At 30.8% G+C, this 14,344-nt stretch overlaps 1 protein-coding gene across 2 annotated transcripts; it reads left to right on the forward strand.

The window, feature by feature from the left end:
* The first annotated feature begins 1,473 nt into the window (after positions 1-1,473).
* On the forward strand, positions 1,474-14,192 carry LOC111047432 (ejaculatory bulb-specific protein 3). 2 transcript variants are annotated; one of them, XM_022333193.2, is made up of 3 exons: positions 1,474-1,752; positions 9,224-9,397; positions 13,978-14,192. In XM_022333193.2, the coding sequence occupies exons 1-3, from the start codon at positions 1,554-1,556 to the stop codon at positions 13,983-13,985; spliced, it is 381 nt and encodes a 126-aa protein (XP_022188885.1). In that variant the 5' UTR covers positions 1,474-1,553; the 3' UTR covers positions 13,986-14,192. The 2 variants fall into 2 exon arrangements, with proteins under 2 accessions (XP_022188885.1, XP_022188879.1); XM_022333187.2 differs by lacking the exon at positions 13,978-14,192 and having other exon boundaries at positions 1,476-1,752; positions 9,224-9,626.
* The last annotated feature ends 152 nt before the right edge of the window (positions 14,193-14,344 follow it).

The following is a 14,344-nucleotide window of genomic DNA, read 5'->3' on the forward strand; positions in this document are numbered from 1 at the left end:
AGAGAGTGATAGAGGAGACGAAGAGAAGAATGAAATAAGGAATAGAAGAAATTGAGAGAAATATAGTGGAGTTTGAAAGATTGATTGTGTGCTTTGGGAGATTGATTGAGAAAGAGATTGATTGATTGATTGATTGAGTACTTTATTTATGTAGATTACAATATACTGGCTTATACACTTATATACAATAGCTTACAATACAGCAAAATTATAGATGAATTTACATAATATAGACTACGAAAATAATTATTGAACTGTATATGATATGAAAAGTAATTTGTAATATAATAACTATAGATATTATATTGTTATACATCTACATAAATTGGCGGAGCTTTGTACATATCAATGTCCATTCTTCGAAAGAATATTAAAAATATCCTCCCCACTAACTCTCTACCAAAAGAGAGAGAGAGAGAGAGATTAGATTAGATTTATTTATTCATGTATGTTACAATATTTACTGGCTTTTACACTAACTTACATTGAGGGACGGTAATGCTAATTAATTATTCAACGAATTTTACAGATTATAAAGAACCAATCAATGAGAATAAAGATTAAATGCAATTAGAATAACGATAATATAAAATTGTAAAGTAACTTCATTAATCGGCGGTGTTTCAACAAATAATTGCCGATTCTCTTAGAAGGATATAAAATATTCTTCCCATTAACACACGACCGGGAGAGAGAGAGAGCGAGTGAGAGTGAGTGGTGACGAAGAGAAGAATGAAATAAGGAATAGACGAATTTGAGAGAGATATAGTGGAGTTTGTAAGATTGATTGTGTGCTTTGGGAGATTGGTTGAGAAAGAGAGAGAGAGAGTGATAGAGAGAAAGAAAGAGAGAGAGAGAGTGATAGAGAGAAAGAAAGAGATAGAGAATAAGAAGCAGAATTAATGACTAATAAGGTAAGAGACGAATTGGATAGAGGAGAAGTGAAGAGGAATTGCATGCAGGATTGTGGAGGATAAAATGAAATGGAGGAGAAGGAGAGAAGAGAATGGTGAACTGCAAATAAGTAGAAGACGAAGGAAGAGAAGGAGAATAAAAAGAGTAGAAGTGATATAAGATATGGAGGTAGAGGAAAGAGAGAGAAGTGGGAAGCGAACAAAGAAAGTAGAATATGATAAAGGATTAGACAAAGATGATCAACTGCAAATAAATAGAACATGATAAGATTTTTGTCTAATAAGAATCGATATTGTGTAATTTTTCCATAATTATTGAAAAACTCTTCTTCTTCTTCTTCTTCTTCTTCTTCTTCTTCTTCTTCTTCTTCTTCTCCTTCTCCTTCTTCTTCCTTTTCTTCTTCTTCTTCTTCTTCTACTTCTTTTCAACAGCTTCTGCTTTTTCTCCTGCTCCTCCTCCTGCTCTCTTCCTCTTTGCTGTGGAAGGATTTCCCCCCCTCTATCACATCCTCCCTCCCTATGTTATCTCAAAAGCATCTCATACTATAAATACGAGGGACAGAAGATTCTACCTGCACAGTTATCTGCTACCAGTTATCCACTATTACCTACTTTTTGTTATCCGGCTCAGCAATTAACATGAAGAGCATTATCCTGCTGGTATTTGTGAGTATGTCGGCGATGGTGTACCGGTGCCGGGCCGACGAGCCATCATACCCCACGTCCTGGGACAACGTCAACATTGACGAGGTTCTGGGCAACGAACGGCTCGTGCAGAACTACGCCAAGTGTCTCCTGGAGAAGGGATCTTGTTCGCCTGAGGGAACCGAGTTGAAGAGTGAGTCCAACTATTTTTTATCTCATTTCATTCATCTTTAGGACTGATTATTTATTCATAATTTATCATTCATAATTATTATTCATTATTCCATTATCATGACTGATCATAGAGGACCTGCTTTATTCATACATTTATCTATTTATTTACAAAGGTAACTCTCCTCCAGTATTCTAAGGTAATGAGGGGATTAATAATACATTAAAAACGTTCATATTGAATAAATTAATCTATTTCCTCCTCAAATTACATAACATATAATTGGAAATTAAATAGTATTTTGGAAATTTTACCGATCACGTTTCCAGTAGTGTGATTGATTGATTGATTGAGTACCTACCTTATTTATGTAGATTACAATATACTGGCTTATACACTAATATACAATAGCTTACAATACAGCAAAATTATAGATGAATTTACATAATATAGACTAAGAAAATAATTATTGAACTGTATATGATATGAAAAAGTAATTTGTAATATAATAACTATAGATAATTATATTGTTATGCATCTACATAAATTGGCGGAGCTTTGGACATATCAATGTCCATTCTTCGGAAAGAATATTAAAAATATCCTCCCCACTAACTCTCTACCAAAAAGATCAGATAGTGATCAGATAGACGAAGAAATTAACAAGGGTAAAAAATTATGGAATATAATAAATAATAGAAAGAAAAACTAGTATGAAGTAAGAATTAAAAGATGTGTGTCTAGTCTAAGGTTTTAAATTAAATTACCAAAACATTACAAAAATTTTTGCCTGTAGCGCATGATAAGAAAGAAACAGAAACAGCCCTAAAACAAAATATGTGTATGCTTTGTTAATAATATGAATAATACTATTAACAAATATTTACAACAATACAATTCAATGAAACATGATCCAATAATCAAAATGAATCTTGTTACCCGAATAGTGCCGCTGAGCAATACCTGCTCAACATGCACCATTTTCTAACAACATCTCTAATCATCCATATATAGTTTGTTGTAAATAACCAGCTTTTCACCCTCTCACAAAAAATGATACAGGAATCCCACCTTCTGAATTCAATTGGCAATTTGTTGTAAATATTAGGTCCTAACTACACGAATGAATGCCTGAAAATCTCCCTGTTTACTTTATAGGTACTGTATATACTCCCTGTTTATTACTATACTTATTTACTTTATTATTACCTGTTTACTTTATATTCGTGATGTATTGGAGAGTGAGTAGAAGACTTATTATTGATAAAAATATTTTATTGAATAAAAAGACTAAGAAATTTATTTAATATGAATAATTACCACAATATTAACTTCTCAACTGCACAAAATAGAAAAATATTGAGAAAATCAAAATTCTGATAAGACTGTATTGAATTATGAACAAAATAGACTACTGTACTTTCATTTGATTCATTCATTGGACAATTCGGAAAAATGGAAACAATATTATTCAAATGATGAACTATAACAACAAGCATTTTCTATAGATGGGTAGCAAAATAAACTACTGTACTTTCATTTGATTCATTCATTGGACAATTCGGAAAAATGGAAAAATATTATTCAAATGATGAACTATAACAACAAGCATTTTTTATAGATGGGTAGCAAAATAAACTACTGTACTTTCATTTGATTCATTCATTGGACAATTCGGAAAAATGGAAAAATATTATTCAAATGATGAACTATAACAACAATCATTTTTTATAGATGGGTAGCAAAATAATCTACTGTACTTTCATTTGATTTATTCATTGGACAATTCGGAAAAATGGAAAAATATTATTCAAATGATGAACTATAACAACAAGCATTTTTTATAGATGGGTAGCATATACTGTATTAAAATTTTCATTTCTTCTTATTCTACTACAGTATTTCATAATTGTAACATCATCTACATTGTATATTTTATAACACTATATGTGATGGAACGAATTCAAAGGCATGAAAAATCTGTCAACACATTTTAAATATTACATTGCGTTTTTATTGCCTTATATTTTGTTTTTTTTTCCATCCATGATGACATGGTAGCCTATTATTTATGCTAGATGCTAGTTCAAATTCCATTTAAATAGGAAAACTGTTGATGAATATGATCTATGAGATTCTAGCTAAAATTCTTCAACTCCGATTTTACACGACTATAGGCTACTGGAATCCAATTTACTACTTCTATCGTGAAAATGTTAGGTGCCGGTTGCACAAAAACCGGTTGAATTATAACCCTGATTAATTCCACGAGAACCAATCAGAGAAGTCGTCTTTGTCGTCTTTTCAGAAAAGGCCTTCTCGTGAAATTAATCACGGTTAAAATTTAACCGGATTTTGTGCAACCGGGCCTAGGTATATAAGTTATAAGGCTATCCATATGAGTATTTATTCATTCTTTCATTAACTACTAGAATATAGAGATGCGTGATCATTAATGGTTTGGGATGTCAGAAGAAGATTGATTTATTCTTATGAGAATGTAATAAAAACTTAGCTAGCAACAGTATTAGCTTTTATAGCATCATGAATAACTGACAATTATATTTACATATATCAATAAATTGGTTATTTTCCATAGTAAATTCCATTAATGAAGTATTTCAATCATAGAACTTAAAGAACTGTCTGATTCTATAGCATCAACTTGATATATGTTCTAGAATAATTATTTCATCTACTTCACATTTCACATGATTAATTCAACTTGGATAACATTGTTTTTTAAAGTCCCTGAAGTTTCCCATTATAGTTTCCATTGAAGTTTCCCATTATTCCCGATATTCATAGTAGTTATTATAGGCTATTAACTATAGCCTATTTGAATCAACGAACATTAAACTATGCCTCATAGATGATTCATCTTTCAGTAACTGATTATTATAATAAATTATTGTAATTTATAATTAGAAGAAAATAAAAATTGTATTAAAATATTCGATAAATTACTATTTTATTGATAAACATTTGAGCAAATGCAATATTGATCGTTATTCATAATTTAGTTTTCCACTTTTTTTTATCCCTTCTTAATGCATGGGAATTATAGATTCATCATTGAAAATTATTTTAATGTAGTTTAGATCTCTAATAAAAATTGAGATCTCTCTTTATAATTATAGATATAACGCATATCGTTATGATAACTCGAGCTTACGCACAGGCCTTTGTTGCCTATGTAAGCTCTTTCCTATCTGATACAAGAATTTTATACAAGAATAAAATTGTGATTGCTCAAGAGTTTTAATGTTTAGTATAGTTCTATATTTTGTTTGATTTTAGTAAGTATATTATATCGTTTCTTGAATTGTATAAACTTTATTGCTTAAGATTCTATGTAACTGACTAACTGCTTTGAATTGTATTCAGAAGGAAAAAATAAATTGAATTGAAAATTATTGTGTTTTCTTATCAGGTAGTAAGAGCTTCAGAAAAAAATGAAATCAATACCGATATTATTCATCAGCATCACTATGATCAATTTAATACTAATATAAAAAATACTAATATCTTTATTAAAATACTATATGATATCAGGGTGATAATATTCATATCAGCTATGGGGAATGAATGAGAACTGATGGATAACTGTTTCCTGATAAGCGTCAAAGTACAATGGATGAATAATATTATAATAATAACTGTCGTCGTTAGGATACTGTGTCTCAAAAAGTAGGCTATATCAATATCAATATCAATTTTAAGGTGAAATAAAAGCGATATTGTCAGTTCCACATATTTTTTCAACCAAACTAAGGTTTCAATGAAGGTACTAAGGCATCATTATCGGTAGTTTTTTTTTCGTTAGGTCATGTCAGAGGCCCTGAAATTGATCAGTTGCGACCTGAAAACTCTGACACCAGACATGAGCCAGCCAGGTCACTCGATATTATTATTATTTTGGTTAGACTGATCAGTGGTCTTTTTTGGTTAGACTAAGTGATGACCACTGATGATGATTCATCTATCAATTAATGATTATTATTGTTACCATTATTGATAGAAAATATAAATTTTATGAAAATATTCAATAAATTATTATTTATTGAATAAATTAACAACTTACTAATTTAAGTTATAAGTGAAAAAACACTCACATTCTTTGATGTGGCATCTTGTTTTCACTATTATTATTACTATTAAATTTTGTAAAACTTTAAAGTGAAAAAACACTCACATTCTTTGATGTGGCATAATAGTATATTTCGCACCTAGGGCCGAAAATTAGATATTTCCGGCTCGAAATCGGTTTTTAAGTCCGAGGCCGTAGGCCGAGGACTAGAAAAGATTGAGAGCCGGAAATACATTTTTGCCCATGGTGCGAACGCTATTTTTCGCCACACCAAAAAAAAAAAACTTCCCAAATATATAAGAAATTAAAAAAATAAATAAAATTCAAACAGCCTATTTTGATAGTTTGAATCTTGGTTATGACAACTTTCACTGTCAATTAATTTCAATATTACTAATTAATAATTTACAATAGTGACAATATTTTTATACTATTAATATTTCGAATAATTGTTTGAATTTTTATAGCTCGTGCTTTGCGCCTGGTGCAATATCTCATGGATAGATGGATGAATAGAATTTTCATTACTATTTTGAAATAATGTGATTAAAAAATTAATATAATTGCATATTTCACAGTTTTGTCTCAAAATATATCTAAAAAAATTGATTGAAATTTAAATTACGGTAACTAATATAAAAAATAGCTAATAAAAGTCGAAATTCATCGACAAAAAAATATGTCACTGACCGAGGTTCGAACCTAGATCATGTTTGTGATTTACTGAGCTTTTGAGTACACGCCTTTACACTCTCGGCCATTGCATCTTTTGATTGACTTGGCCTGTAAGTCAGGTAACGTATGTAGGCTACTATAATATAGTGTAGCCTATAGCGGCAAACTTGAAGCGGTTTGCCGGCATTTTCACAACAAAATATTGCTCTGAAAATAGTTAAATCATAGAGAAAACATTCGAAGATTCAATCTTGAGTGGGCCTAATGTTTTCTCTATATGGTTTGATATTGAAGAAAAATTATCTAAAAGTTTTAATAATGAATTACGGAAAAATTACTAGGAATTTTTTAGTCAAGGCTGAGTTTCACCAGTAGGCTTACCTTAAACTTTAGATCTCTGCTGTATTTTCCTATTATTATTGTTGATTGTATTGCATTAAGAAGTGGAATTCGATAATAAAAAAGAAACAATTATTACTCTACCTCACTTTTAAATATTGATACAATTATTGTACTTTGATTTCAAATTCGATTCTTCACTTTTAAAGACTTGCGATACGTACCTTTCTGACAATGGACAATGTAGCCAACATTATATTGTTGAGGCTATGGAGATATATCATCGTATTCTATTGTTTGATATCAAAAACAAATAATAAATATTAAATTATGAAACAGTAATTTATAAAATATATTATTATAGACATAATACCGCGATTCACGATACATAATTATATAGATTATTACAGTCATTATGAGATTATCTCTCTATGATTTTTGTGAGATCGGACACGATCAGCTGTTATTCAAGGTCATTTTACAGCCCTAGGGCTGTAAAGTTTTACCGGCCTGGTCGGAAAACAATCACTTTCGGCCTCCATATGACGCACGTAAACCAGCTCATTACATCCAAGTGTGGCGAAAATAAATGTTTATTTCCCAAAAAATTAAAACTACTACATCAATTTATTACAGAAAATATTAGATAATCTATTACTTCAATTACATACAATAGTTATAGTTTCAGAAATTTCTTATAATGTGTTTTCTACATATTTAGTGTTTTCTGTGTGGAAATCGACCTACTCCACTATGGCGTACCATGTTCCAGATTGTTCTATATCTAGAATGTGTGAGAAGATTGGGTTTCATTTTAAACTAGCTGGCCCGGCGAACTTCGTACCGCCAAATAATGTAATGCATGTCATGACAAACTTCAGCTGGATGCACACCTGAGGAGGCGCGATGCGGCATTTCATTTATATAGATAATTTTCCAACTGCAAAATATATAATTTACTAGAAGACAATCAATTCTGAACACCGAAGACAGCACAATTATTGAAAACAAAGCAATGTCTCTAGAGCATGTAAGTCTTCAACCTGAGGCCGCACTACTGGATGATTACACACAGAAGAGTAATTTGGTTTTTAGATGGGGAGTTTATAATAAAATACATGGGCGGTTATGGAGCAGCACACACTCTTGCATGTCTATCTACCGACGGCTGCTGTTGTATGACGCAATGATTATAACAGCTGATTTTTATTTCTGTGTGTGGCCAGCTCACAAATCTTCTCCCATAAGGATTACAATCATGTAAACTTTGAAGGACCGTAGGAAAGAGTCCTTAAGTCTGATTATGAATTTGATAAGCCCTAAACCTGGTCCTGAACATAACAAACATAACTAAAAAAATCATCAAATTTGGTGCAAACATAAAAAGATATTGAATTTCAAAATTTGAGGCTCAATTTTTATTTATATAGATTTCATATTTCGGTCATTGAATGAATTAGATTCAATTTATTTAATCTCTGGACACAATTTTTGGACAGCTTCATTCTTCAAAATTTGTTCCGCTACCGGTATTAAGTTCTTCGGTTAATAATTGCAGTAACAGAAGTCCTTAGCTCTATTCATATAGCTTTCATTGTATGTTTAAGATAGTTATCTGAATTTTGGAGAGGAATAGCACAAGGTTACCTTATTTTTTTCTCTCCCTATCATTTTTATGATGTAGGCTACTTATTGTAGGAGCTTCATTCTTTATTCATTTATAGGTACTATCCTCTCCCAAATTTAGATAACAGATAGTCCGAAATAGGTTTTAATTCTTGTAGCTCTTCAATTCACAGAATTTTTAGTCCTCATAAGTATTTTCAAAGAGTAGATTCTCAAATTTAGATGCTTCAAAACTAAACAGAGGAAATAGTTCACATTATTATAATTAAAATAGGAAATATTCACATATTAAAAATATAATTTTGAAGAATTACCGAAAAACAAATTCATTTCTGAAAGGATTATATAGAGGAATCAATAAAGAATATTATTATACAGTAATAAATTGAATGGAAAAAGACTAAGAAATTGTCAAAAACCACAGATTTATTGATACTTAGAAAGACCGGTTTCGGTTATTACACCAATGTCAATCTAATAAACTGGTGTATCAGTTTATTGTCAAACTTTATTGATACACTGGTTTATCAGAGATTGACAATGGTGTAATAACCGAAACCGGTCTTTCTAAGTAGGTATCAATAAATCTGTGGTTTTTGACAATTTCTTAGTCTTTTTCATTCAATATGAATAATTACCACAATATCAACTTCTCAACTACAAGAAAAGTAATAAATTGAATGGTTTCGTATTTTTTAAGAAATGGATGAACAGCAATGTTTGTTCGTGTTTGTGAACAAAAATTGTTTGTGTTTTTTTCAGAAGCGATCCCCGATGCTCTGAAAACCGGCTGCACAAAATGCAGTGATAAGCAGAAGGCAGGTGCCCAGAAAGTCATCAAGTGGCTGGTCCAGAAGAAGCCTGAGCTCTGGAAAGAGGTTGTTGACAAGTACGATCCCAGCGGCGAATACACCAAGAAATACGAGAAGGAATACCGTACGTTGGCTAACTAATTACTCAACTAAAAAACAAAGGCCAAATCACAACGGACTGCACTATACTTCTTGAAAACTAGGATTTTTCTTTTCTGGATAGCACGGCACCTATAGACTTTCACATTATCTGTCGCATTATTTTTCTAGGATAATACCTATTGATTTGATTTCCACATCATCTTTTGCATTTATACTGGCACTTCTTGACAATACACCACTTGTAAATTTTACTTGTCTTGTGATTCATTTTCACTTCACCTATTGCACAATCTTGCACCATAGAGAAACAATAGTGTAAGTAGATATCCCACGGTATAGGACGTTTATGTAGCAGCTTTTACTGTTATCTCAAGCCCATAGTCCATGTAGTTCCTTCTCGTGAAGCTGTGTGACGTTCGTAGTCTCTCATATTGTGCCGTTCGCTCACTCTCACCCCAACAAAGCAATAAAAATCGACAGTAATCAACAATAATCGGCTTGAGTTGACAGTAAAAGTTGCGACATAAACGTCCTATACCATGGGATATCTACTTATTTCGCTATTGTTTCTCTATGATAATACCTATCAATTTTCACATTATCTGTTGCATTTATCTTGGCACATCTTGGCAATGATTTTTGGTAATACAATTTTACATTTTACTTGTTTTGTGATTGATTTTCACTTCACCTATTACAATCTTGCACTTAGTGACAATAAATTATCAGATTGAACTTATGAATAAAAAATATGAGTCTGAGTCATTTGTAACTTGAAAATGGCATTACAGTAGTAGCCAAAAAACGTTGTAACCAAATAATTTAAAAGGGTACTGAGATTCATATTTTTTATCTATATTAAAAGTAGTCCTAGAGGAGAAAGACAGATTGGACTTGCATTGTATTGATTGTTATCTTGAGTGGCTTATTACACTTTCTTGTTCTTCTTCAATAATTTCACACTTGTTCTGAATTGATTTTCACTTTACCTATTGCACTTTTTGATTATACATTATCAGATTGAACTTGTATTAGATTGATTGTTTATGTATTGCACTTTCTTGTACTCCTCTTCAATAATTGCACACTTGTTCTGGATTTATTTTCACTATTGCACTTTCTGATTCTGTTTGACAATTTTAGTTCTTTTATTCTGACAATACACGCTTTTATCGAGATTCTGCTTGTTTTGTTTTGTATTGAGTTGATTCTTATCTTATGTGTTGCACTTCCTTGGGCTTCTTCGATAATCGCACACTTTGTACAACTGTTTGAAAGTTATTTCTGACAATACACCTGTATTAAAATTGCACTGGTTTTGATTGATTACCACCTGCACTTCCTTTTAAAATCATGCTTCTTCTATAGTGAGATTCCTTTAATACTGACAACATTCCTTATGAATAAAGGCTTCTAAATAAAATGGCTTCTCCTTTTTATCAATGATATCCTTATTGCTGATATTATATGGAGGAATGCTGACTGTTGACAGTATAAATTGAATCTCACACATTATGCAGTGAAGCTTTAGTTGCTATTATATTGCATCTACAAGTTATTCTAGATTATAGAAACATTATTTGCATGTATGGTTTTACATTGATCATGCACCTGGCTCATGTTGCACCAACGTCCATGAGAATGTAATTTTATGGATTTTTTTAGAGAACATATTGAAGTAATAATAATAAATAGGTAATGAATAAGTAGAATCTTTCAATATTTGAGAGTATTTAATAGGCTATTATACTCCATTTCATTGAATACATATTTAAATAATCACAGAGCTAAACCAATAGTTTCATATTATTTTGGAACCATTCTATGTAGGCTACTGTACTGTTTATATGCAGGTATGTTGTTTCAAACAATAAAGTATAAAGTTTTGTAATTTGAATACGGTACTCGATATTATCAATTATTGGGAGTGGTCGTTGTTCAATACTCAACTTTATATAAGTAGGCTAATTCGATTACGAAACGACTGTTTTTGAACTGCATTGTCTAGCGTTATATGCAATGTAACGAGGATGAAAATAGAAAATAATATAATTTTAAATAATTAATAATAAATTTCCATATTTGAAATTCTCATTCTCGCACACAGGCAGTAATGCCTCTGCGAGAGTAAATATTTCATAGTATATATTTTTATATCGCTGTCATTTCTGTGGTGCTAGCATTGTCTTATTTTTATTGTAAAGTGTATTCTTATTTTTTTGATGTAGGCTACCACTGTGATTGCTTGTAAGACTTGTGAAATAAATAACTTTTTGAATTTTGAATTTGAAAAATGCATAGACAAAAAAAACCGTGAGTCATGCACGCCCTTCATACTAGAAACATATGAATTAAATTATTTAATTTTTATTCTCAAAAACAAAGTAAAAATACATAATCGTACAAAATGCGAAAATAAGAAGAAAGTAATAAATTATTCTATACGCTACAATATTTGTGTATTTGAGTTGATAAAATTAAATGTAACTGAATAATTAGGCTGTATCTCTTTGAATAGAGTAGGCTATAAATTGTATATAACATACGTACCAATACTTTGCAGATATCTCCTTGTTCTGTTATATGTACCATATATAATCCATTTCCACAAAAAAAATAATAACTCACTAAGCATATCACACAAATATTGAGAATTAGTCTTATCATGTATTGAAGCCACATGAGGCTGCATAATGAGGAAATTTTGGTGATGGATGGAGGAATCAAATGTCTGTCTGTTTAGTGTTATCGAATAAAATAGCATGTATCCTATTTCTATCATAGTTTGTGATATTCACTTCTAACTTTCAGAATCATTCCTTATAATTTGTCATCAATGATTTTTAATCAACTGATGCTGACTGTGTGGATTGGATTCCAATACATAGGATAATATCATAGAGAGAGATTTAAAACTGCATTGTCCACTAACTGCCCTTTATAATTATGATTGAATGAGATTTCTGCTAAGGCTAATGCACTACCCACTTTGAATATTTTCAAATAATTTGAGAAATATGCCTTCTTTAAGAATGGAGAAAATAAAATCAAGCAGGACTACTTCTTATTTATTATTGAAGTAATTTAAAAGCATTTCATATATTCTAATATTGCGTGAGTAAAGTGTAGGCTAAGCCTATTGGGAGCTTCATAGTCTTTGTTACAAAAAAAGACTTCTATTATTAATGATAGGCTACATTATTTCTTTCTTAATGAATTAATAAGAAAGCATTTCATATATTTTAATATTGCTTGAGTAAAGTGTAGGCTGAGCATATTGGGAGCTTCATAGTCTTTGTTACAAAAATGTGACTTCTATTTTTAATTATAATGATAGGCTACATTATTTCATTCATAAATTTGTTGTGGTCAATTTTCTAGCGGTGTTATTATTATATATAGTATTAATGGTATTATTATATATTTTTGAGGACTTTAAGATCAAACTGGAGAAGTCAACAAAGGAAAACTCTACAGGCATTCATTATTCGTTGAGAAAAGCATCGGTAATTAGTTAAATTGCATATGTGATACTTTAGGACTATTATATAAGAACCCCTTGTGCCTTTTCAGCCTATAGGTCTATGTACTTCATATTTCGTGACCATTGAATTATGCGAAGAATGGGATAGAATAGAATGACTGCCTTTATTTCTCCTTAGAGAAGATAAGATTTGAATAAGTTCATGTTATCAGAAATCATACTTCAATACATGTGCTGAAATAGTGTAGTTTTCCATGCGTATTGTAAAATAATAGACCCTATATTTATCCATTTTTTTCAAATAAAGTACGGTTCTCTGCAATCTGTCAGCATAACTTATATAATAGCATAACTTACAACAAAAGCGTCCTATCCAATTAAAGCCCCTGACAGTTAAAAAAGAATCCCACTTTGGAGGTTGAGTATATTGAGTAAGAAATCAGTTAGCGATGTTACAAATAAGTTAATGAGTTCATTTTATATTGTGACACAATGCACTAATTTTATATACTGCCGTACGGTATTCAAGTAATAAAGCTACCGTATTCATTTTTTGCAAAAGATGCCAACATAAGCTCCAAGTTATAATGCGCATGATCACTTTATGGTCTATAGTGAGGTCCACGTTATAATGGCAGTGAAGAAAGATATGAGAACAACGTTGCCGATCCTTTGTCTTGTCAATGCCTTGCATAGACGGTAGCTGATAAACCTACAGGTTTATTAATGTAATATTAACTGTTCAATATCGTTTAAAATAATCAATTAATATTTTATTAAGAAAGAAATTATAATTTTCAATAATTTCATAATGATTTTTCACAATTAAGATGAAATATTTTATTAGTCAATTATTAATTCTATATTGTTAAAAGTCGATCTGGCAACAGAACAATGCGAGAAAGGGACAGTGCTATCCGCTTTGTTGAATGATGGACAAGGATGGTGATACCATTGCTAATCAAACACTGCCATTATAACGTGGACCTTACTATAGAATTAGTTCCAGTTGTTGAAAAGAATGAATGTTGGCCAAATCTAGAATTGTATAGGCTACCATAAATTTCTCGTTCGATGTTTGTTGATGTCATATAATTTTAATAATTGTATTGTTTCAGAAATTTGAATGGATCTCCAATGTAAAAGCAGCTTGAAAAAAATGTCTAATCCATCTGCAAAAAAAACCAGTGTTCCTATTGCTACCAAAAACCTTTTCTAAATAATCACACAAAAATTATATCTTTTAAATGATGAATGATTACTACTTGAATGTTATATTTTGAACATTATTCCTTCAACATATTATGTCACTATAATAAAGTTTTAAAATACTGAGAGGTTGCTATTTATTTTTTATTCCGTGCCTATTTATACCTATCATTTGTGATGTTTGATCTTTATCTATAATTTTAATTATTCATTACAGTTGTGTTGTGAGTGCGATGTATGTGCATTTCCTATATACCGTATATGTGAAAGTGAACA

Source organism: Nilaparvata lugens, chromosome 2 (assembly GCF_014356525.2).
Source record: "Nilaparvata lugens isolate BPH chromosome 2, ASM1435652v1, whole genome shotgun sequence".
NCBI classification, from domain to species: domain Eukaryota; kingdom Metazoa; phylum Arthropoda; class Insecta; order Hemiptera; family Delphacidae; genus Nilaparvata; species Nilaparvata lugens.

Excerpts from the sequence above, each read along its gene's own strand:
- LOC111047432 (XM_022333187.2), top strand. The coding sequence starts at position 1,554 with ATGAAGAGCATTATCCTGCTGGTATTTGTGAGTATGTCGGCGATGGTG. Across the intron at positions 1,753-9,223 it reads TGAGGGAACCGAGTTGAAGA|AAGCGATCCCCGATGCTCTG; the intron begins GTGAGTCCAACT and ends TGTTTTTTTCAG.